Source organism: Numida meleagris, chromosome 3 (genome assembly GCF_002078875.1).
Source record: "Numida meleagris isolate 19003 breed g44 Domestic line chromosome 3, NumMel1.0, whole genome shotgun sequence".
NCBI lineage: Eukaryota > Metazoa > Chordata > Aves > Galliformes > Numididae > Numida > Numida meleagris.
The window spans coordinates 66451969-66477210 of record NC_034411.1 but is presented as its reverse complement, the minus strand read 5'-3'; the positions used below and the strand labels follow the sequence as shown (position 1 = coordinate 66477210).

Below are 25242 nucleotides of genomic sequence, written 5' to 3'. Positions count from 1 at the left end.
GAAGGGACCTCTGCAGGTCACCTGGTCCAATTCCCTGCTCTAGAATGAAGCTCTGCAGCTTTCACAACAGTCAGAACCATGCCACCCGAGTCCTTACCTTCTGATGTCCGAATTCATTCAATATTGTGCCCAGCTTCTTCGTATTGCTGTGAAGTTTATGAGCAGCAATGGCTGGGTTGGGATCCCTCCAGTCTACAGACAGGCGATGATACCAGAGGTGCTGACCCTCCTGGATGTGCGCTGACTTGATGCTGGGGTCGAAGCGATGCACCTCACATCCACTGTTAGCCATGCTGATCTCAAACTGGTTGTCATCATTGCCCAGTCTACAAAACAAAAAAGATACAATCACTAATGCTGCAAAAAGACCTACTGGTAAGTAGAACAGCATGAGGACTCACAGGCATGCAAGATGGGAAAACCCAACCTGTTAGTTCCTGAAGCAAAGTGGAGGAGCTGTTGTGCTGCTTCTTCGAATTTACCCATGACACCGTGCACAATCTAACCCTAATTCTGATGACATTACCAGAAACAAAGCTGATGGACTGCAATGATGTGTGCTGAAGACCTGGAATAAGTACTCAGATAAAGGAAATTTAAAGGAACAGAAGCGGAAGAGCAAATATAATTAAAATGTATACAACATCATTTTGTAAAAATCAGACATTCTGCCATGTCTATACAACTTCGTGCCACAACAGCCACCAACTGGGACAGGACACAAGAACCAAATTTCTCTCTTTCTCCATGTACAGGAAAATTAAAATGTAAATTTAAAACGACCTCCTTCCCAACAGCAGAAGTGTTTTTACACTCAAAGAAAGATTAATGCTAATTTCATAAAGATCTCCAAAGACGAAGAAAGACAAACAGCCTCATTGTATAGAAAAAAAAATGTCACTGTATCCCCCATCTCTGCAAGGAAAATATGTGCTTTATGAGGCTATTCCATATTCCCAACTTCTACAGCAAACTGATGCACACAGGATTCAAGAAATCACTGCCACTGCAATCAGGTATCTGGCCCGCAGGCCTTCCCTGCTGTGTAAAATATTATGTCCTCTTCACTGTTAACCACGCTTGGTACAAGCTTGTATAGGCGAAATCATGCGCTAAACCTTAAACTTAATCAAAATCGTGCTGCTGGAAATACACACAGGTAGCACAGGGGAGGTAACTGAGTTTTTTAATCAGCGCTTCAACCAGTCATACTAATTGACAATATCCACTCCATACTAACAGTGTGGCCTTTATCTACCAGGAACAAACCACTGCAGGGCAGTATTTTTCTGTGTTCTGCCAGAGGATCTGCTAGACAACAACACAATTATACTTAGGCATTTATCTTAAAAATTGCTTGAATCTGAAGTAATTCTGGCTAATTGCATCAATATATAAAATACGATAGATTTTACATCATGCTATGCTAGGATATGACATTAAGCCAGCACTAAATGTTTTGCACAGACGGTACATTGCTGAACTAAAATGAATCCAACTCCTGAAACAAAGTTTGGAAGAGCATATGATTTGGAAGTTACTAGTATGGCACCGCATCTACTTTAATACTGGCCAAGCCCAGGACAACAGTGCCCCAAAAGAAGGTTCTCCAGTGAACTGCTTCCCCCCCAGGGAGTCGTGGGCAAGCAGAAGGATACAAAGACTGCAAGAACAGCACAGCATGCTTTTAAGAACAATTGTATTTCACATGATTCCAGCCTATACGGATGCGTAGGAGGGAAAGAGAGCAGTTTTCTTCTAATACATTCAAAATACGTCAGGAATAAAGTTCAGAAGTCAACCAAGTGAATTGGCATGTTTGTATACGGCATTCTACAGAAGGGACACATGAATGAAGACCAGTGTAATCCCTTCGGAATGAGAAGCTGGCTGAAAACGAACAAAATACAAACTGTCTGGGACAAATAGAGCATTAGAGCAATGAGCCTACCAGCGACCCATGGACACATGCGTCCATGACACACTTCTAACAGTTGCAGCTGGTGCAATCCAGAGGCCCAGATGCTTCTGATGCAGCCAGGCCTCAGGCTGCCTTTGAGCCGATTGTTATTCACGTGAGGACTGCAAAGTGGTGCAAAATAGAACAAACTACAGAAGGTGCTGGTACACCTTCTGACACTCTGGCAACAGCTCAAATTTATGCCCGAAGAGAGATCTAATCAATCACAAATGTTTACAAGACAAAATAAGGTCATCTCCAGAAGATCAGAAAAATGCGAGGCTCACGTGTGATCACGCCAAGTGACAACACAGCACGAGAGAAGTAAACAAACGAGGCTTCCTAAGAAAGACTTTGTGTTACTTAAAAAAGATAAATAAATAAAAAAAGATGACCTTAAGAAATGTCACAGAAGAACAGAGAGGCCATCAGGACAGACCAGCTGCTCTCTCCAGTAACATAAATCAAAACTGCTAGGGACACAGGCTTGTTTTTCCTGCAGAAGAGAAGACAGAACTCGTCTCTAGAGACAAGGGTTGCAGACAGACCCTGCAGCAGGGGTGAAGGTGAGCCTTATGAGCAGCAGAAAATGCATCCTGCAGATGGGCCCACACCAGAGGGGCAGGAGCACTTGCATCCCTATGGCCAGCTCCCATGTGGTGCTCCAGGTCCCAAAGGGACCACAGGACAGAGGTGTAAGAGCATGCACATTAAGGTCCAGCTTTCCCTTTCTAGGCTTGTTGTTTTTTCTTTTTTTTTTTCTTTCCTTCAAAGGCAGACAGATAACAAAGTTCCGCAGCTTGTAATAAAAGGCATCCCCTGCCTGGATTCTAAAGCCCCGACACATTAAGAGCCTCTTAAAATAGGTTTTCAAGTGGCGTTGCAGTGAGACTCTTCAAACCTCAACAGCTACGTTTTCAATATCCTATTCATTTATATCATCCCAGCTCGAGTGCCTGCCTGTTGTGTTTGTAACAGACTCAGCTTAATCTAAGCAGATTTAGCGCTAATAACTACAGCTCACTAATGCACACTGCAATTACATATCACACTGGGAAATTGTGCCCCCAAGCACAAACTCTGCTTCCTTCCAGTAGTGGAAACCACTAATGCTCATCTAAAAAAACGTCTAGAAATTACAGATACTGCTCACTCCCATTCACAAGCAACCTCCTCTGCAGCATTCATGAAAGCGACGTCTAAGCAGCAAATTTTCATCAATTTCTAATGATCTATGGATTTAATTCAGGATTCCCAGTCACACTCACACTGAACTTTCACATTTGTCCTCCATCCATCCATTCTGCTAAGGAAGTTCTTTGTTGAGAGCAGCTGCTCCCCATTTGCTCTTTATGAAGTGTATGAGATAACAAAAATATTTAAAGGGGATTTTTGTCTTACTCAGAACAAAATTATTTTTCTGCCTGTCATAAAACTAAAGGAAGCAAGTCTGACAGAAGAATTATGCAGTAACAAGCTCCAAAGGCTGCAGAAAGAATTTCAAGGATTAAAAACTACTCCTCCTTAACCCCAAATATTTCTTTTTTACGTTTTAGCTATTTCACGAGAGACATCACGGCTGGTTATTTACTGCACGTGTGTACCTGATGATTTATGGGAGAGACAGCATCATCTTCAATCTCTGCTAAGCCTACTGCGCCATTGCTACAGAAAATCTGGCACTCAGGCTCCCTGTACTGTTTCAAGAGCAGCTCCACATGCAGTACTGGAGTATGCTCACTAGAACAGGTTTGTTCAAAACCATCAGCAAGTTATCCTAGTGCTGGTCAACTTTGTGTCAAATCTGCATTTTCCAGAACAGATTAAATCAACTCTGCCTTGCATCTGGATAACTCAACAAAAATACCATTCAAAATATCAAAAATATCAATAAATGCACGTTAACCCCCGAGCTCACGTACAATATTAATGAGCACAGAACTTGAAGGGTAACGTCTACATTAATTCCACTGAACAGTGGGTACTTTGCCAAGACACCTAAAGTCAGCAGTCACATTAGACTTCCTCTATACTTAAAAGGAAAGCTACAGCTGCCTCCAGAAGGTTGCTCAGCTTACCCAATTTTCCAACCAAATGCACCCACCTCTCCCAGCAGAATACCAGAAGGAGCCTGAGGCAGTGTGCCAGTACTGCAGCTGAGCAGGTATAATCTGGACCTAAGCGTGAGATAACATAGCATCTCTCCAAACTTTCACAGCAATGGGAAAAACTGGGGGGAAAAAAAACCTCATGTAAACCCATATTTTGCATTAAAACCAAGGAAGCATCATTTGAAATGGATTACAAAAAACACCCAAATTCCTCAAGAGGAATTTGTTCTCTGTAGATAGAATTCAACCTAAGGGGTGTGGCATTCTTATCTGCTGCAGCAACATTCAACAGGTATAGCTCCTCACTAAAGAGTTCATAGCTCAGTATAAACCTAGCCTTTGTTGGCTAAAGGGAGATGAAGACTTCCAGCCCCCGCCAACCTAAAGCTGGCTCACAGGACAGCAAAGCTGTGTGGGGCTGCAGTACTGTGGCCACAGGTCCTGCTGACGGCCCTCCTGCTGCACTGAGGCACAATGCAAAGGGCCAGAGGCCCAACCAACTCCCTTGTCCTTCCAGGAGGCAGAGGTATTAATGGCAGAGAAATAGGCTGCAGTTCTGTCAAGAGTGATGACTTCAATCTCAGGTGTTGTAAACAACATACACACCACAAACATTTTGAAAGAAAGCCAATGACTGCTTTCATTATTATCACTTCAGCACACATCACCCCTGAAGCGCTCAGCAAACACGCTCTCATATGGACATGTACAGTTTCATCCCAGGGGTAGTTAATGAAGTTTTGTAAGCAATGCTGCTGAAGTACCTGGCAATTATGCAAGTCACTTCTGCTCAGGGAAGATGCTGTATGCTTCTCAGTTTATCTCACTAATTTCCATCTTCCTCTGCTGGAACTATCGCTTGCTACTCGCCATTAGGCAATTTGGTTTCATACTAACAGAAAAGTGAAGGAAAATGAAGACCCTCCCGCAGAAAGGTTTCTCCCTAAAAAGAGCTTACAGAAACACACCAGCACACAATAAACACACCACAACAAAGCCAGTATTTTAAGAGAGCTTTGCCACAACCTGTGCTGCATTTATAAGGCTTTTTGACACTAGAATGCGTCACAGAAAGATGTGCTGTCTGTTAAATGGAGCACTTACCCCAGGGAATAGAGACGGCACTGCTTGTTTCTGAGCCGGTGGATGAGGCTAAACCTCTCATCAAGACAGACTGACCAGGGCCTCTTCATGACCTCAGAGTTCCCCCTCAGGCTGCTCAGGTTCATGTGCTCACATGAAATCTGTTGAAATCAAAGAATGTTTCATCTTAAGGCTTACCTTTTAATTTGTTTTTAATTTGCCTTCTGGGGAAAGAGTGGATAGAAGTTTCGTTTAAATCTGCTTGTCAATCTGATGCACAGCTATGGAAACTTGATCACTTTTTTCCTTGTTTGTTCTGCTTGGTGAAATTCAAGGCTTACATAATCCCCCAAAGAGCAACGCAGTTTAAAAAGCAAATAATTAAAACATCAGTATTATGTCCTGAAATCGGTTTTCCTGACAAGACGCTAATTACAGCATTAAAATGTTTATTTTTTTCCCTTTCAAACCATTTTGTAGGTTCTGCATTCTGAACCACGTTGAAATCCTGTCACAATTCAATACTGTAATCACAATGGCAGTGTCGCTGCAACGTATGCTGTACATCACACCTGCAGGGTCCTGGATCTCCCAAAAACATTTAACCATGACCTTGCAACAGCCCCTATCCAATAACAAAGGGATTTTAGCAAGTGCTTAACTAAACAGAGGAATCTTGACATATGTTTCTGTGCTCTGCTGGCTTACATTTCAAGAGTCTCAAGTCAGGATGAAAGTACTGCAAAAGGAGAATGGATACAGACCCTGCAGGAGCCCAGCTGGGCTATCGTGACTCACAGAAGTTGTTCTCTGAATTCAGCACCAGCCACGCCTGCAGTGATGGGAGGTAGCACTGTCAGGCAGCCAAAAAAAAAAAAAAAAAAAAAAAAGGTGGAAAGTATGACAGCAGAGACAAGAGCAGGGGTGAGAACAACAGCTGAAATCCAGCCTTTGCTGTGGTAGACACTCTCCACCACGTGCTTCATAATAAGTAAATAAAGCTTTGATTTTTAAGGATGCTTAAGCTCTGAAATATCATTATCTGGAGCATTACATTCACAGAACTACAAGCTGCATCACCATTTCCCTACTCCAGCTTAGCTCCTAGCTCTCATGGAAAATTCATAAAAGCTAATAAAGCAGCTATTCATGCTGCTCTAAGGATTTACTAAGTTTTAAGTGATGATTTGCACTGCACCCCACTACCCATTTCCCTTCAGTCACATAACAATCAAAGAATAAACGGCATTGTGATAACAAGCACTAATTTCAAGACATGGAAGAATAATGTGCCCTCTACAGAAAAATAAAAGATCCTGCAATGCTGTCGTTTAATTGACTCATAGTATTATGAGCAATTTCAACACTCAGAATTTCGAGCAATTTCAACAGCTCTTGATATTAAAATGAAACCTAAAATCAAAAGACCTGAACCCTACCTTTAGCACCATCACCCATCTGTTGCATGATTTACAGATGCTACAGTACTGAGCTCATGCCCTGGTTCTGGGCTTCCACTCACTGCTATCACACAAATAACAGCACACGTAAGGTGGTTTGTCTGGTCACCAGATACTGGCAAAAAAAAAGCTTTCTCTGGTCACACCTTGACTTGCTGACACAGTATCTCCTGATGTCAGCTGCTCTGTGCTATGGCAGGAGCCTGAACTTCAGCAGAGTAATTAGCTGACACTTGATAAGCAAGAAAGATAACAAGTGCCCACGCTCATCTACGGAAGCGGAATCCCAGTACCAGAAATGCTCATATCAGCTGTGGTGCTACCCCCTTCAGCTGTTAATCCTGTATCATCTGCCAGGTCAGAAACAAGAGTTTCTCTCTTTCTTCTTTTTTTTTGTTTTGTTTTGTTTTCACTTACACTTGTCCCCAGGGTCAGTTACTCTGGGAATGAAAGTTCTTGATTACTGTGTCAGAATCAATAAACTCTCTGCTAACTGATGTCCTTGTAGGTTTTGCCCCAACTAGTGCAATTTAGCAGCATCTGCCACTGTTCATTAAGTCAGTGAGACGAGGGCTGTTTTCAGCTTAATGTGCCTCCTCAGCCTGAACTTCTGCACTGTAAACCAAGCAGCTCTATACAGACAGGTCTGTTGCTGTGTTGTCTTGCCTCTGGTCCTCTAAGTGCCAGGCAGAGATGTCCTCTTCATGTTTCTGACCATTTTGCCAAGGGTATCAGAAGCTGGAGGGTAAGAGATAGCTCTGCTGCCCTCCCAGGTACCAACTGTGGGCGGAGCAGAATATTTTCAGACATGTTTCAGGTGAGTCTTCTGTCTCAGCTTTGAAAGCATTGCATTTACAAAGAAATTCTTTTATGAATGACATTTTGGTGACCTGAGGCTTTTTGCTGCTCTTCGGTGTAAACAACGGTGTGGTTAAATCTGCATTTAAGGGTTAATTACGGAATATCTAAAGCAGCCACTCCATGAGAACTGTCGCCTCCCAGTATTTTTTCTGCTTTTATTATAGGAAATAAATACACATATCATACATGTTGTTGTGCAGAAGTGATGTTCCTACAAAGAATTGACAGGAAATAATGGATACTTTCTACCTTGTGTTTTGATCTTTACATTCACGTTGACCATCACTATGAAGCTGAGCGACTTTAGAAATAAATTATATAACCAAAAGCAATTGCAAAAAGAGTTTGATGCAAGCTTAATTCCTTATCTGAGGGGAAACAGACTATCAGACAGAACTGAAATAAAAGCCTACCTGAGAAGTGCTAATGTACTTCAGGAACCTCAAGGCTTCGTAGTTCAAGGAAGGAGTTGGACTTGCCCATGGCTGAAGTTCGATGTGCCACCTTACAGTCTGCAGAGCAAAAATAAATACATAAATAAAATAAAACAAATATCTTAAAGGAACAGTATTGCCTTCTCAGTACAAGCATAAAATGCAAGAGCTAATAAATTAAAGAGATTTCATTTCAAATAAAGTTTCCTAGGGGCTTGTCTACACTTGAAAGTTATTCCAGAATAAAGTAGCATTCAAACTACAGTGAAAGAGCACCCAAGTATCATTTATCATAATCAACTTCAAAAGCAGATGAAGCTAATTCAGAAAAAAATGGCTCTTTATCCAAAACACAAGTGTCAGCACAATTATTCTGGGACACCCAGGTAAGTACTGGTTTATATAAATGAACAAGGGAAACCAAACTCTGAGTATCTAAATCCTCTAGCAGGATGTCTAAAAAGAGTGAAAATTCTCCCCTGTATTTTGCATCTATCTCATCTCCCTGTCCACTGAAAGCAAGGTTTGTACCGTAACACTAATTACCAAAAGAAACCCCACCAATCTCTTTCCTTCTTCAAAATCTAGACTCATTCAAAAATAAAGCTTCTCACTTTTTTTTGAGAAAAGACCTCTTCATACCCCACACTTGCCTGACAAGATACACCAGAATTCTTTGTTTTCCCAGAAAATATACCAGCGCGGCTCCCTTTAGCCCTACATCTCCTCATTTTCATAACCACAAGGAACTAGTTGTAATGGATGCTCTCTGTACACCCTATGAGGCCCATCAGCTCTGAACCTTAGGGACCCCATCACTTCTTCAAAAAACACTTCCCACTCAAAGCGGAACAGAAAAGGTCTTCCAGGCATGCGCTCTCATAGCAACAGAGCTCTCACTGACACCAGGGAGGGACACAGGAAAGAAAAAGAGAAGGCAAAACCAGAAAACAAAGATGATAAAAGAGGACCATCAGACCAGATGGAGTTTGCCTTGAGCTGATATTATAAACTGGTATTTTTTCAGCCTAAGTAAACAGGCTGGAGTGAATGGCAGCCAGGAGGTCTGTATGAGGTTTACTGTTCCTTCAGGGTCAGCTCTTTATTTTTTGTATTGTTTTGTTTTGCTGTAAAGAAATGTTGAAAAGGATATTTAATGATTTTTTTTCCAGAAATAGAAGTAGCATCTCCCACCCCGAAGCCTGCAATAGCCAGGGGCTCCTACATTCTGCACAGCACCGTGCCAAATGCCAGGCAGCCAAAATGCTCTGCAGCAGCATGTACCCCGAGACACTGCTTTCAGACAGCAGCCTGAAAGCAGCAAGCACAGCAGGAGGATAGGTGCACACTTGGGAGGCAGAAGTGTGTAATCTTTCAGAATGAGTCACAGTTCACACGGATGAATAATGCTTGCAATGACAGGAATGCCGTTGTTTCAACAGGCTTGACAGCTGAAAAGAAAATGAAGGCTGACAATCATTTTCAAGCAAAAGAAACCCCAGACACCTAAACATCTGAACCCAGTTATTCTGCAATCTATTTGTATGAGAAGTACCTCATTAGGTAGCAGAATTACAGGGCAGCCATTGTGAGAACAGAGAAGAAAAAGAAAAAAAAACCCTTTTAATTAATCACACGAGTACGGTTCTTTTTCTGACAAGTGCAGTATCAGAGAACCACCATGGCTTACTCTCAGCTGCTTAAAATTTTAAAGATGACAAACTGCCTTCCCACTGGTAGGTCTCCAAAACTTACCAACAAACACACAAAAAGGAAGATAAAAAGCCCAGTGGTTTACTAAGTCAGTTTAATACACACACAAAAAAAAAAAAAACAACCTTTTCTATAGCTCTTTACATTTAGGAGCACCACACAAATGCTACTTCTGTGACATATTAGAACAGAGCTCCCAATTCATGGCCATGCTTTTGAATAGCTTCGAAATGCCCCCCTTGGTCCCTGGCTCCTTGCAATGAAGAAGCTCATTTCCATTTGTTAATGAATACATCTGAGAGATCTGCTCTGACACCTGCTGAACACACACACCGAGCAGTTCAGTCGTTATATTACAGTAAGATCCGGAACGGTGGACGGAGATGAAAACAGAGTACACCTCTTGAAACAGGTCTCCTGCAGGGGGTAACCTGCTGACACTGGCGATGCAGTACGGGCATGCTCAGGCCTGACCGAAAGCCCTCCTGAAGCCGCCGTTCCCTGTTCCATCTGTAACCCTTGATGGATTTTCAGCCTCTTCTACAGTGTTTGTTCCCCTGAACTCCGCAAACAAAAGGTACCTGGCCCCTCTGAACCAGCTGCTTTGGGAAAATCGGGTTTATGACTGGAAAGTTACAATGCCACTTAAACACATCCTTGAACTATCCTGAAGTATCTCTATACAGACCTTGTTTCATTTATAGGTATGTTGCCTGAAGTTAGCAAGAAAACCATTCTTCAGAAAGACTTTAACACAAGCAATATCAGACACCAACTTCCTCATTCCCTGATGTATAATTGATATCTAAAAGATGTTACCCAGAGTGATGCCAAGATTTACATGAGATGAGATAACCACATTAAGTCAATGCCGTTGCTTTCTAAAGAAAACTAAAGATCCACTTGAAGGTCTGATATTTTTTTCCACTTATTTCACATATATGGACTGACATTTGCTTTTGACCAATCCAGCCAAAATCTGTGGCGACTTTTCCCTGCAGACTGTTTATTTCCAGACTTTTCTCCCTCACCAGCCATTGTGACACTCATCTGATAACCCCTTAATAACCTGTAGCATATATAGAGTATCACTTGTCCAAAAATAATTTGAAATCATGATTAAAAGTTTAAATCGGCATGTGCAAAGGGATCACAAACTTGCAGGTGTAGAACTGTAGGCTGCCAAAATCTCTCACTTTTCTAGCATTAACTTGAACACAGCAGTATAAATAATGGAATTCTTCCCAGATCAATTGTACAGTTTCAGTCCAGTAATTCAAACAGTCCAGTCCTTTCCTTCCCTTCTGTTTGAATTTGAAAGGGAATTAGTCAGGAATTTTTCCATGGTTTTATTATTATTATTTTAAGGTCAGTAACTAATTTTTCCCTACTTTAAGTCTCCTTCCTATTTAGCAGTCTGTTAAAATATTAGCCATGTTTATAAACAGAAAGTTTGGAATCCCAGTGCCCCGCCAAGAAGTCTGTTGCTTTCAATGAAGAAACAAAAGACTTGTCAATACCTACACTGGTGTCTTAAATGAGGGAAAAAATATAAACCCCCCATACCAGACAGCAACAATAGTTGTTTGTAGTTTGTCTGTTTGTTCGTTTTTTTTAACATTTGAGGCAGAACCAAACACAAATGAAAAGCACTTGTGGCAATAAACTCTATCAATAACTATAAATATTTGCTAGCCATAGAAACAAGTGACATACACTTCTCCATCTCTAGCTGTTCCGGCTTTACCTTGCAAATCACTACGTCTGCCCCTTTTGGAAGGGTACAGCTGAACAGATTTTGCTCTTGAGTGAAACTTTACAGGTTTTTTAAATTCTCTTAAGATGCAACGGGTAGGATTCAAACTGCAAAATGTCAGATAATTACAAAGCAAACGTGTATTTAGTGAATCACATTCCTGAAAGCTAGGGAAGACTGCCCCTAGACATGACTGACAGGATTGGGGCATCTTCTTCGGGCTCTCTCTGAAGCCCCTGAGCACACAGTTTTGTGGGTTTTGGCGTTTTCATTCATGTGTTCCTTGAGCAGTGAAAGCATTGTGTGGCAGCCCAGCAGAGTGCTGGCTGTATGGCATGTGTCAGCATTTGCAGATGTGTACCCAGCAAAGCAAAGCCTGCTGAGATGTGTGGGAGGGCAGCTGAAGGTGAGGGCAGCCAAACCTGGTGCACTGCTCCTCACACTGACAGCAGAGTAGCTCTTGCAGCAGCAAATGATCCCTGATGAACTCCCACATTCTCAGAGGCAATTAGCTGGTTGACTCCAGGGGAGAGCCAGGAGTGAAGGAACACTCACGCCGTGAGGACAACCTGGGACCACACTCCCACAGTCAGCTGGAAAGCTGTTATTTGACAGGACAGATGAGGCAGACAGGCTCTTTAGGGGTGTGATTCATCTCACTACAGAGATGTCTAAAATAAGAAAGATGAATCACACACTGGAAACCTTCATTTCTTTCCATTAACTGCAAAGGCAGTGTAGAGGACTGGCTAAGATGAATGCACACCACAGACACTTAACATCAGAGATGAGGAAGCCCAGATCAGACCCTCAGACATACAAAAAAAAAAATCTTACAGTCTTTTATTTTACAGGGCTGTGTCCACTCTTTAGTTGCGAGTCTGACCTAATGCTTCATTGCACTTTATTCTTCAGTAAGGCTGAATAGCTCAAAACGTCTTATATTTGGAGCAGCAAGATGTGGCACACACACACACAAAAAAAAAAAACACCTCAAAGCAGGTGTGTTCATCGGAAAGAACAAGCACATCTCAGCCTCAGCACAGACCTCCTTAAGAGAGACCCTTGGGAAAGTTTCCCTTTCATTAAATGGTAATCAGCATTATACTAAAGGTTCACAAGAGGTACAACTGCATAAATATACTACCTCTATATCATTAACATAGAAGTAGTTGGTTTAGTGCAGGTTCAGTAAGCTGTAATTTAAAATACAGGCTTCCAAAGTGACTGTGACTCACATTTAAGGCTGAGTGAATTTCTAGCACAGCTGCATGTCTAAACTACCTTGTTTTTTTTTTTTAATATTAGTATTTTCTATTTTTCTTTGCAGTTTGGCTTTCTTAAACATGAGCTTTTCACCAAGGAAACCACTGTACAGAAACGTCACCTGAAGCATGAAGTATGGTAAGTGTCGCAGGCAAGCACAGCTGGCATCTGATTCTGCAGCCATTGAAATTGAGAATTTCCATTCCAACAGTGAACTGCAAGAGGATTATGGAGCTGCAAGAGCTCCATAATGAACTGTAAAGAATTCATAAAGAAAACCTTCCTAATTCCCTACTTCTATCTTCATTCCTTTTACTTTTTGGAGCAGAGGTACCTCTGACAGCACTACAGGCAGGCACACAGTTGGAATTGCTCTGTACCCAATCACAGAGGAATTGCTCTGTTCCCTGTAGGTACCAGCTGCACGCTGTGCAACAAGTTGACTGCATACAGGGTCCCTCCCACAGACCGGCCCCAGTGCCATCAGACTGATGTGCATTATCCTGAGACTTGACCATGGAACATCATGCTGAGGAACAAAGTCTTGCACCATGATGAGCAAGCAATCTAATTAATAGAGGCAGGTTCTCCCCTGCAGCAAGGCTACTTATGAAATTAAATCCTGCTGATGGAAAATGGCAATGTGACAGAAGTGCTTTCTGCATTAATAAGGAGATGTCTTAAATTTAAAGGGGGTTTTGACACAACTTGCGCATGAAGAGTTTTAATACCCAGAGGTGTCCATATGCCAGGTTGGGTGTGCTTTATAGTACTGAAGAGGGACGCTCTAAGATGCACCTGGCTCTCCCCCACCTACTGGGCACCATCCCCTCCTACAGGGCGCTGCTAACACTGCTTCTGGTGGCAGAGCCCACAGGCAGCTCTGAGCGTCACCCCACGGCTTAGATCGATAGCCCACCAGCATCACTCACTTCCCAGGTCTGGAGCTTGCACCCAAAGTACAACTCCTGTGTTCTGTAAATGCCCCAGGCCTGGCAAGGCCTGCATCTCCCACAGTGCACTGAGGAGGCCAGCACATGCCCCAGGGCACAGCCCACGCTCTCTCAGGCTCTGCTTTTAACTTTGGGCATTCCCACTAAAACATGCACCTCATATAAAAAGCATGCATTGGGGGAGAAAAAGAAAGAAAAATAAGAAGAAAAAAAAGATGCTTGGCACCACCATTAACTAACAACATTTATACTGCTCAAAAAATTAGGAGATGGCTTTGGGAAAGAGGCCTTTCCAAAACTAACAAGGCAGGCCTGGATGTATTGAGGACTGAGTGACTAATGCTCCACTGAATTCAGCTTGAACCCCTGGCTTCAGCAGGACACGGGTGCTGGGAAGCAGCTTGCCAGCCCCCTGTAAACCCAGTGGCAGACCCAGGCTCCGGTCACACACCTGCAGCAGGCAGGGAGCAGGCCCGGAGCTGACAGAAAGCTTCCAGAGCACCAGCCACAATGTCATTGTGTAGGCACTTACAAATTCAGGAAGTGCCGCATCTAATTTATTCGTTACATAGCATAGCAATTGGGACTTTGTTACAGTGGGAAAAAAAAGAAAAACCATAATAAATCAGGCAGCAGAATTCCAGCACTATCCAGCAGCCGACAGAGTAGTAACTCATCTGATGGAGATGAGACCAGGAGCTAGAACTGTCTGAAATTTATGGAGGCAAATTCTCAAAACTGCTTAAGCAGTCTAATAGTCTAATACTTAATCAACTGAATTATCTGCAGCGTCTACGTGCCAGCACTTAAGGATAAGGAGACCCAGGAACAGATACAGCAATCACTGGCCACTGCTTGTCACATTCAGACTTTTGCAAAGCAGAGCAAAGACTGGGGTTTCAATCAGTATGCTTAACCGCTTTAAAGGAAATTCTTTGCTTGAGAAAATACGAGAGGTGTCATAAACCATACAACAGAGGAGAAAAAAAAAAAGAGCTATTTTCCCCTAGACTGGCTTCATCTCAATATTCAAAACACCACCCACAACAAACAGACTTTATCAGTAAATATTCAGCTAGCTAGATAAGCCGAGTTTATTTTGTGCAAATTCCAGCACTCTAACCACGATGTAAAGATTGGGATGTCTCTAGCAGCCTATGCACTGGCTTCAGCAGGCTTTGCCTGAGGCTAAGAACGGGCCAAAAAAAAAAAAGTGATTTAAAGTAAAAACCCTTCCACAGGAATAAGTGTTTCACACTTGCACAGCTTTCTCCCTCTTCCAAGTGGAGAGTAAATGTCTAAAAGGAAGGGATCCACTCACTTCCCAAACTAAAGAGCAATTCGGAGTATCAGAAAATTCCTTCACCAGCAGCCTATAGCGCCAATGCATCCACAGCAGTGGAAGATCAGTAGATCTGTACGGCCCTGAATTCATCACTGAATTTCAGTCAAAAAATATGAGAGGCACCATGGCCATAAGCAAAACACAGGTCCTGCTCCTACTGGTAACAAGGGTCTTCTGCACCTAGGGAGAAGGAGAGGGAACAAGCTAGAACTGGACATCTGTAACATGATAAAGTAAACATTAATTCTTAAAAGCGGGTAAACTGAAAAGCTGCAGGACTCCTGCAGGCATGTAGATTTCACAGCGTAAAACCTTGAACAAGGCAGACAGACAGATATGACAGGGACGTAAGGGCTTCTGTCTCTCAACCAGTTCACTTGATCATACTGGGCAGCCAGGGAAGACTAACAGCCCAACTTCACTTCTGTCTTCAACAGCTTCTTATTTTATGCATGTCTTAGTTAATAAAACAAGATAACGGAGCTCCCTAGAATGAAGTGCACATTAGCTTTAAAATGTCTACATTTTCTTTTCCTTGTTTTTAATGTGATTATAGCTCCAGACAATGGAGAGTAGTCTATATTAAAGTCTTTTAAAGAAAGCAAGGCCATGCACTGGGCAATGAGTTCCCTCTACCTAGAAAAGGAATGAGAACTGGCTTACCAGTTGCTAGGGGTTTAAATTTAAGATTTCACTTTTATTTCCCAATTTATAAAGAAGGAAATCAAGCTTCTTTCAAAGCACAAGATTTTGAATATTTTTTGTTCAAGATAAGTAGGCATAGACCCACATACCACAGGCTCATGGAAGATGCGCTTGGGCAAATTTGCACCATTCTTTTCAGCAACGGAGATTTTCCAATGTCTTATCACCAATTCTAAACACTGCACAGAACATAGCGCTAATCAGCTACACAGTTTCAGCATGAACTCCTGATGTACCCAGAATTCCCATGGATTTCATAATGAGTAACAATTACAAGATCAAACCATTAATCAAGACATCTAACTAAGGAGAAACGTATCAGCTCAGCAGCAGCAAATTGACACATAATTGCTTCTCATTTAATTTTCTCAAAAGAGTGAGGGAAAATGAACAAGAGACTACTACCCTGCCTTATTCAAGATGAAGCAAAGTTCACTTTCTTTGAAATTTCCAGTGCTGTAGAACATAAATGAGCAAAGACCAAACTAAGACACATCAGAACTAACAAATTTTATCATTTCTTTGTGGCTTTTTTTTTTTTTTTTTTTTTTAAGATCTCCATCCACAAGTGCTGCTAACTCTGCAAGAAGGAACTCAATCAATTCTTATCATTTTAGGCCTTTAAGTGGCAAGAAAATATTTTAGATTACATGCTGTATCAGTAGACATTGCCATCTCTTCCCTCTAGCATTTCAAACACTGTCTCTTTGTAAAATATGAAAGAGGATGCTAAATAAAGGTCACCAGCTTGCAAGCTCCCAGTTAATTATTTGGCTTAGCAAGTTACAAGAGGAATGGGGAAGAGAGCTGGGAATGGACAGGGCCAGGAGGATGTTAAAGCAGTGAGGGTGATGCTAGGGTGTCTGCGCTCAGTGGCTCTAACATTGTTCCATCTGCACCTATTTCCCAGCCACTTCTATCCCCTGATACATCATCAACATGTTCTTCTTTGCTTACTTTCTGTCTAGATTAATTTTTCCTAGCCTGTCACAAAGCAAACAAAAAAAAGCACATGACTTCTCACCTCATCAAAATCAATTCTAAGAACACTGAGCATCCAGTATTTTGTGGATATCCCCAAGAGATACATTACCTAACTGGCTCATCAAAGGCCTTTTCTTGAGAACCTCTGCAGGCTTTGTTTTTCACACCCCAAGAAGGGCAGAGTGTTCCACTCCTCTAGTCTGCAGGAGCCGTAAGATCCGTCCTGGAAACCATTCAGGATTTTGTCACTTCCAGAAAGTAAAACAGCAATGCACCAAAAGCTGCACCCCAAATCTACCAGAGGGTGGAACCCGAAGCAAATGTGAGCAGGTCCCTTGTTAAACAAGCTCGTGGTTAGCTCTTTCCTCAACAAGTATATAAGACCAGAGATTCTGCATCTAAATCTAAGGCAGATGGATCCTCCCAAGCGTCTCTCAGATTTGGGTTTTGTAAAAACAAGACAGCTCTCTGCTACCAAATTTCAAAGAGCACTGCAAAGCCACTTTCTTCCCATCTGTAGAACACATGGGGAAGACTTTGGTAATAAACGAGACTTCTGTACACATGGTAACAGTTGCTGAACTACTGCATTTATCATTACACAAAGACACAAGTAAAGGTTTATTTATTGTATTTACAAACGTGTCATGGAGGACATAAATTATATGATTAGTTTTTAAATGCTGCAAAATAAATAAATAAAACCATCAAGATTTTCTCACAGAGCCAGAGAGCTTTCAGGTCCAGGACTTGTGATCTGCACTCTGTGAGGTCAGCAGTCACCCGCAGCCACCCCATTATCCCCGATGACCCCATCATCCCTGATGACGAGGTCTGAGCAAGCAGCAGCTGGAGTCTACGCCAACAGCAGATCTGGTAGAAAGGCTGACAGAGACAGGACAGAAAGAGATCAGGCAAGGGGAACACACACGTCCATTTCATAGGATCCAGCATCTTCCATTCACGACTGCATAAGCAGCTGGAAATGCTGCAGCCATCTCCCGCTGTGGACTGTGGTATTATCACAAGAGTGAACTCAAAATCGCAGCAGCTGTTTGTGTCACCCAGGGCTTCAATTGATTCGCACACAGTTTCCATTACACTCAGAAATCTGCTTACTCAAAACAGGACAGCCTGTCACCCTGTCACTTCTGTATATAGGAACATGAACACCAACAACATCAGAGCGAGTAATGCAATGTAACAAGTTCCAGCATATACATACTGTACCACAATAAAAAACAGAAAATAAAAAAGTACAAATATTTATTATCTTTCCCCTTTTTAGCTGTTTCACTGAATTGAATTGCGTTTGATCTTAGACTTCCACAGACTGGACAATGTTCCATCACACACGAAAGTACCTTGCTGTGTTTCTACCAGCTACAAAAACACTCAGGTTGGTTCAATGACTCATGCACAGCACACAGCTCAGGACTGCCGAGCAGCTGTCCAAGACAAACAGATTTCTGAGTTAACATTCGAACAAGGAATAGGAGAGGCACACTGTAGGTGCCACGAAGCTTAGCGGTGGTTTGCACAGACTTCATCACTGATGAGTTAAGACTTCTATCTAAGCTGTGCTGTCACAGCCATCACTGCCACATGCTGGTATCACTGGAACACAAAACAGCCCCAGGTCCTACACTCCATCACTTACATCAATAGAGGCTCAGTGGAGATGTTGAGCCCTCCGCTGCCCCTCCTACATGGAGGAAAACCAGTGGGAGTTGTTGAGGCCTCCCCTTCACCCCTCACCATGGTGGTTTGCTAAGGCTGCAGGAAGAAGACACCATGGCCTGCAACAGCCAAAGCTGTTACAAGGTTTTACTCTTCACCACCCCTGGATTTTTCAGTACCACAGCCCCCATCATGGTCTGCTGAGCTTTGCTCTGGTTTCATACCAAACATCCACCATGGACTTCAACCAGAACTGCACCTGCAGTTCAGAAGAAGTGGCTTAAAAGAGACATCCGGCACATGAGCAACGACCATGCCCAGCTCTGCTAACGGCCTGCCTGGATGGGTAATGTAGACAGGAGTTGACAACACATTGGGATGAAACCCCCACAAGCTTCAGATTAAGAACAGCAAGAAGGATTGGGTCAGTATGGTTTTGTTCCTACACTTGCTACCACGGTCATGACAGTCTCACTTTCTACATCAGGCCCATATATTATGCTTAGCTGAAGAAAAAGCCGGAGCAACTGTCAAAACAGCTAATTCCGTAACAAGAAATTAGCAGGAGAAATTGCTACTTCCATGTTACGTCCTTACAGTGAAGTTATTTAAAAAAAAAAGAAAAAACCACACCTTTTCTGTGCCACAGCTATCTAGGAAAAGTTATTCTCCCTACAGAAGAAAGAAAACATTGAATCAGTATTTGAAAGAAATCTGTATTGTTGGATATAATTAGATCTCATAAAGCTGTAATGACTTTCTGAAAGATAACATTTGCCAGCTGCTTCTCAAAAATTCATGGAGGACAAATATTTAGGCAATAAAAAGCATGTAGGAATCAAGGTTATTCTCATGATCCTTTACCTCAAAAGTGACATCATCATGAGAAATAAGATGATCATCTCCTCTTTGCCGTCTACTATAAACACACTTCATTTGCAGCTGAAAAAGCCAGAAGCACTGCTCTTTTTTGAAGACTTTGGGAAGGATCTCCACGCTTGGGTACCTTTGCGGCCCTCAGCAGCCTCCACGCAGCAGCAGCTAGCTGGCACTCCCGAGATGTGATTGCCTGCTGTTGAAAACTGCTATCGATAAAAGTTTCCTATTTTGCTGTTTTCTTCCAAACCCTCCCAGTCTGTGCCATTTGCCTGAACAGCTGAACAAAAACGAAGGCTCTCGCAGCTGTTCCCCAGGTACTAATGGCCTGAAGCCATAAACCGCTACTTCGCGCTAATCTCTCACGCTAAGCAATTTCGGGTCAGTTTATCTTTGGTAAGAGACCTCCAAGCACCGGAGGAAAGAAGTTGTCGACTAACGTTCCTTCCTCTGGGGCTACTCAATCAGCGCAGGACAATTATGGTGGAGTCTGGTCTCTCTAGCGAGGGATTAAGCCAGAGCAATGACCACTTACGGTCTTTAAAGACCCCGTTACCACTTTTTATTGTATTGACATTAGATGGTTGTTCAGGCTAAATTCCAGTTTGGATAATCACATTCTGCCTGCCAGACTGCTTCGCTAATTGCAGAGCAGGTAAATGTGGAAACGACCCCAGGAGACTGACTCAGCTCTACCTCTGTGCCTTGCAGCACAATTAAGACCTTTGCTCTTACGTCTCACCAAAGTTCACGCTGTTTCTGTGAGCCTTTCCTTTGCTTACCCAGCTGGAAAGTTAAAATATTTTCCTAATATCTTGCCTGAAAATGAAACCAGTTACTTCTTGTCCCACTTGCAGTGGACCTACAGAACAATTGGTCATTATGCCCTTCCAAAAAAAAAAAAAAGATTCTTTTTCAGTTGGACAAGTTTAGCACACGCCTCTTGTAACCTACTTTTTTTTTTTTTTTTCCTGTTTAAAGCAAGTCCTGGCTCTTTCAGGCTTCCCTTACAGGTCTTTCCTGTACTTCACATCTCTTCCCTCTCACTGAGGCTCTCTCCAGCTTGGAAGAGTCCAGAACTAACCACGCTCAAAAGATAAATAATACCCAGCTCTTCAGCATCACACTCCTTTTCTGTAACCAAATCATAGCTGTGATTCACATTTGTAAAAGCTAAGACATTATTCACTCTCTGACAGACAGATATATTTGACTTTGGAACAAGTTTTCTCATTCTGAAGTTTCTCAAGTTTTCTTCAAGACTTTTGGCTCTTGCTCATCAAGATGCAGAGTAACTCTCTGTTCAAGCAGCATCCAAAGTTGTATAGATTTTTAAAGAAGTCAGCATGAAGACAATATACATACAAGCAGACCATGAAAACATTGAATACATTTGCTTATCAGATTTGTAGAATTCAAAAAGACTCTTTACGGAAACCCTACAAATCACTGAAAGTGGCATTATAGAATCATAAAGGTTGGAAAAGACCTCTTTCAAAGTAAAAATAAAACATAGCTTTAAAGAAAAGTTTTAGCATGAATGTAATGCTAAATCGCATGAAGTCATTTCGAACCTGCCATACTAGTTACTACCAAACAACGTATAAACCACTTATTCCCCACCACTTTGCAGACAAAATTGCATTAAAGACAAGACCATAGCAGTCGTTACTGCAGAGAAGCAGTAGCCTCTGGGAAATAGTTTCTATTTACAGGGGAAAACAACAAAAAAAGCAAACCAACAGACAACAGCAGAAATGAATTAGCCTACATTTATGAAGAATCAAAATACAAATGCATACAAGTAATACCTGTAAAAATTCATCTCACATAACTGTTCTGTTTTAGGCAATGATGCTTCATGTTTCAAAATACATTACAGTCCTAAATAAAATGAACATAGTCCCAGGCAGCAAAACCTAACTCTGAGATTTCAGTCACTGAAGGCAAATATTTTTATATCCACCGATGTGAAAGAGCATCCAAAATGACATCAGGTTCACTTGGGTACATAGGTCCTGTACTTCCCACCTTTGAAATAGCTCCAAGAGACAAAGAAATATACAGGCAATACTACAGTTTTGAAACTAAATTTAGTACTTTGCTTCTAGTCTCATAGAAGGCACACTTCCAGAAAATACACCTATGGCTACAGCCCAGGGATAGAAGCATTACACCAAGCCCACATTCTGGGAATCCTGGACTGCAAAACCCAGCTAAACCCGGGCAGAACACAACAAGTCAAACTTCAGTTTTTAGGAGAGAGACTCTGAGACTGCTAGCTTCAGCAAGCAGAACTGCAGGAACATAAAACATCTGCCCAGACTAAAATCTGATGGGTTTTTTGTTGTTGTTGTTTGCTTTTTGTGCGTAACTGCACTGCACCATGCAAAACTACTTTTCTTCTCCTCCTACACGGAAATAAATCTGCCCAGAAGTCAAGTAAATCCAACTCCTCCTAACCAGACTCATGGAAAAGCCCTCTTCCACCCCACCATTTCAAAACACAAGAGCCTACCATAACTTATTTCTGCAACCACGGTGCTAAGAATTTTCAGTAATTTAAAATTCCACATACTTTATTTTTTTAATTATCACAGCCAGCAATAACATTTTAAAACTTCCCTCCCATGCCTGCAGCACTACGTGGATGCAGATCTCACCAATACCTACTGCACGAGCAGGTACACATCAGAACTCTAACTGCTTACATATAGCTGGAGTTTTGCTATCTGCTCCGTGTATTCCCATACCAACATTTAACACAAGCAGAACACAGAGTCATTTTATAAACATATTTGGTCATTTTATTATCAACAACACAGTTGTAAGCACTCCGCCCAAACTACAAATGGGATTACAAGCTACCATTTGCTTTACATTTGCAGCACATCATGTAATTCTTCCCGTTTTTCAGATGACCATCATCTGCTGACCATGTCACAGAATGATTCAGGTTGGAGGGGACCTCAAAGCCCACCCAGCCCCAACCCCAGCCATGAGCAGGGCTGCCACCCCCCAGCTCAGGCTGCCCAGGGCCTCATCCAACCTGGCCTTGAGAGCCTCCAGGGATGGAGCACCCACAGCTTCTCTGGGCAGCCTGTGCCACTGCCTCATCACCTTCTGAGTAAAGAATTTCTTCCTATCATCTAACCTAGATCTCTGCTCTTCTAGTTTAAAAGCAATTCCCCCTTACTCTATCAATTTTTGACTACCAGTTGCCAGCAAGACCAACAGCATCTGGTTTTCGGTGACCTTATTCCCCGTGGCTTTCAATTAGCATTTTTCATATGTGCACGCCAGGTGCTAAGGAACAGACACACGTAACCTCGATGGCAAAACCCTTCCATCTGCCATGCAGTCACTCTCCCCACTGACACAAATTTATCAGTGATCACAAATAAAGCACATTTATACCAGCCATTTCCTGCAGACACAAGGACCATTTTACAGGCAAATTCCCATCCTTCCCACCCTACCTGGGAACGGTTTTCCTCCCTTTTGGTGCTGTTTGCTTGACTACAGTTCTGCTGCAGAAAGCTTTAACATGCTTCCAAGTAGTCAACAAATAATTTCTCTGTACATCACTACAATTTCTTTTATATGGGCAGAAAATAAAATATTCAACTAGACCTATGGAAACATTCTGTTCATTGGTGTTTTGTTTTATGCCAGAGACGTAAGTGGAAGCAGAGTTATAATGAAACGGCTCTGAGGAAACAGAGCAAAGCTGGCTCTTGCTGATTTTTTATTACTGCCATCCTGCTGGCTCACACAACACAACATATTCCAACAACAGCAACAAAACCACCAGTGGAGGAAGAACACTCCTGAAAGCCTCTGCAGACTTTAGAAATGGACTGACAGTGCTTTGTGGACAGACAGAAGACACAAAAGCATCTAAAACCTGTAGTAAAATGCAATCCCACCCTGGCACAGCTGAGCTGCCTGGCCCTTGCGCTTGGGGCTCCATCCCTCTTCCCTGGCCCAAATCTCTGTGTCCTGGCCAGGTGTCTTTCTGCATGGCTGGAAGGATGCTGATGTGAACAGCCACGTGATGAGCACTCTCATATTGCTGGTTCTCCCTCAGGATTTCCTCAAAAAATAGTAACGTCGGTTTAGGGTACGCTTTACTTTGGTCTCCTGCGTTCGATGCCATGCTTAGTGCATGTTTTCAAGAAACTACCCGAATTCACATGACCACAATTGTTTTTCAAACGAATGCTGAAGTCATTCCGTAATTAGAATCACAGAACAGCTCAGGTTAGAAGGGACCTCAAAGCCCACCCAGCCCCAACCCCCTGCAGTGGGCAGGGCTGCCACCCCCCAGCTCAGGCTGCCCAGGGCCCCCATCCAACCTGGCCTGGAGTGCCTCCAGGGATGAGGCACCAACAGCTTCTCTGGAATTAAAATCACTCAAAAGCTAGATGTTGCGGGAATATCAAGTAACTCAGCCTCGACCACAAAATCAGAAGAACTGACGCTGCAAGACCCAGGTGCTTCAACCAGGTGTCAACACCACAGCACACTGCGAAGCCAGCAGTCCTTACAGAATCACAGAATCGTTAAGGCTGGAAAAGACTAAGACCATCTAGTCCAACCATCAGCCCATTCCCATCATGCCCACTAACCACATCCCTCAGTGCCACATCTCCACATTTGTTGAACACCTCCAGGGATGGTGACTCCGCCACCTCCCTGAGCAGCCTGTGCCAGTGCCTCACCATTCTTTTGAAGAAGAAATTTTTCCTAACACCCAACCTGAAGCTACTCTGGCGTAACTTGATGTCATTTCTTCTTGTCTTATCACTGTTACCCAGGAGAAGAGGCTGACTCCCACTCGCCACAACTTCCCTTCAGGGAGCTGTAGAGAGCAATAAGGTCTCCCCTGAGCCTCAAACAATGTCACCCCATGACAACATCTTCATCATCGCTGCCAGCACTGGAGGAATATGGCATTCAATCATTTCACCTCCCAAATCTTCCAGGAAAGCTGGGGCAGAACCAGCAGTTTGCCCCTTCCAACACAGCTCCCCATGAAGGATGAGGCAAAACAAGAGAAATTCTGAATTCAAACCATCTCACATCTCAGTGATCACCTCAGCTTTAAATAAGCTTCAGTTCAACAATAGCACCACGCATGGCCCACTCCACAGAAGTCTGTGGCTTTAGACTTGTTAAGGTAGCAGCAGCAGCTATTCACTCTGCCCAGGTCCCAGCTCTAGGGAAAAGCAGTGGGATTCCCACAGGGCCGTTCCACCTTCCCTAAGCACACAGCTCCACACAAAGCATCACCCCTGACAGCAAGGCTGCCAAGAACACCCCATAACAAGCATCCCAATCCTCTCGCTCCTGCCAGAAACCAGGCGCCGCACCTGTGAGCCGGGGCTGCCCCAGGCCCCCCGCCCGGCCCAGCCCTACCTTCCTGCCCGGGGGGCAGCAGCCGGGCCGGCCGCCCCGCCGCCCGCTTCGCACGTAGGTCACCCGCCGCCGCCCCGGGGCCACCGCTGTGCCGCGGGGCGGGGGCACCCCTCGCCCCGACGCCGCCACGGCGGGTAGCCGGGGCTTCTCCTCCGAGCACCAGGAGCGCCGCATGCCCAGCTGCAGGCAGAGCAGCAGCGCGGCCGAAAGCACGCAGAGGCGAAAGGCCGCGCCCCGCCACAGCGGCCGCTCCTTGGGCATCGCGGCCCCGCCGCAGGGCTCATGCCGCCGGCGGGCCGCGCCCGCGGCCGGCCTGAAAAGTGTGGAAACCCCGCCCCGAGCAGGGCCGGCCGGGGAGGGGCCGCGCTGCCCCCCGCGCGCCGCGGCCCGTCGGAGGAAGGGGCCGGCGGCTGCGGGCCGGGCGGGGGCGGGTGGCAGCACAGCGGGTGCGAGGGGCCGGGAGCGGGGCTGGAAGACAGGCGGTACGGCTGTCTTAAGGACAGGAGCGTGAAGGGCAAGGCTCGAAGAGTGGGGAGATCCCGAACCGACTTTAAAACTCTGTCAGAGTTTAAACCTTGAGAAATTGGGACTTTGAAGCTTGAAGAAAGTGTATTCAAATAAATAAATCCGGACA

At 43.6% G+C, this 25242-nt stretch overlaps 1 protein-coding gene across 1 annotated transcript in view; it reads right to left on the bottom strand.

Annotated features, from left to right (window-relative positions):
* The window catches only part of METTL24 (methyltransferase like 24), a 44635-nt gene extending 19766 nt beyond the window's left edge, over nt 1-24869 (bottom strand). The window contains exons 1-4 of the mRNA XM_021392033.1: nt 24609-24869; nt 7889-7987; nt 5176-5315; nt 98-326 (exon numbers count right to left, since the gene is read on the bottom strand). Coding sequence (XP_021247708.1) covers nt 98-326; nt 5176-5315; nt 7889-7987; nt 24609-24869 — 729 coding nt within the window. The remainder of the gene's footprint in view (nt 1-97; nt 327-5175; nt 5316-7888; nt 7988-24608) is intronic.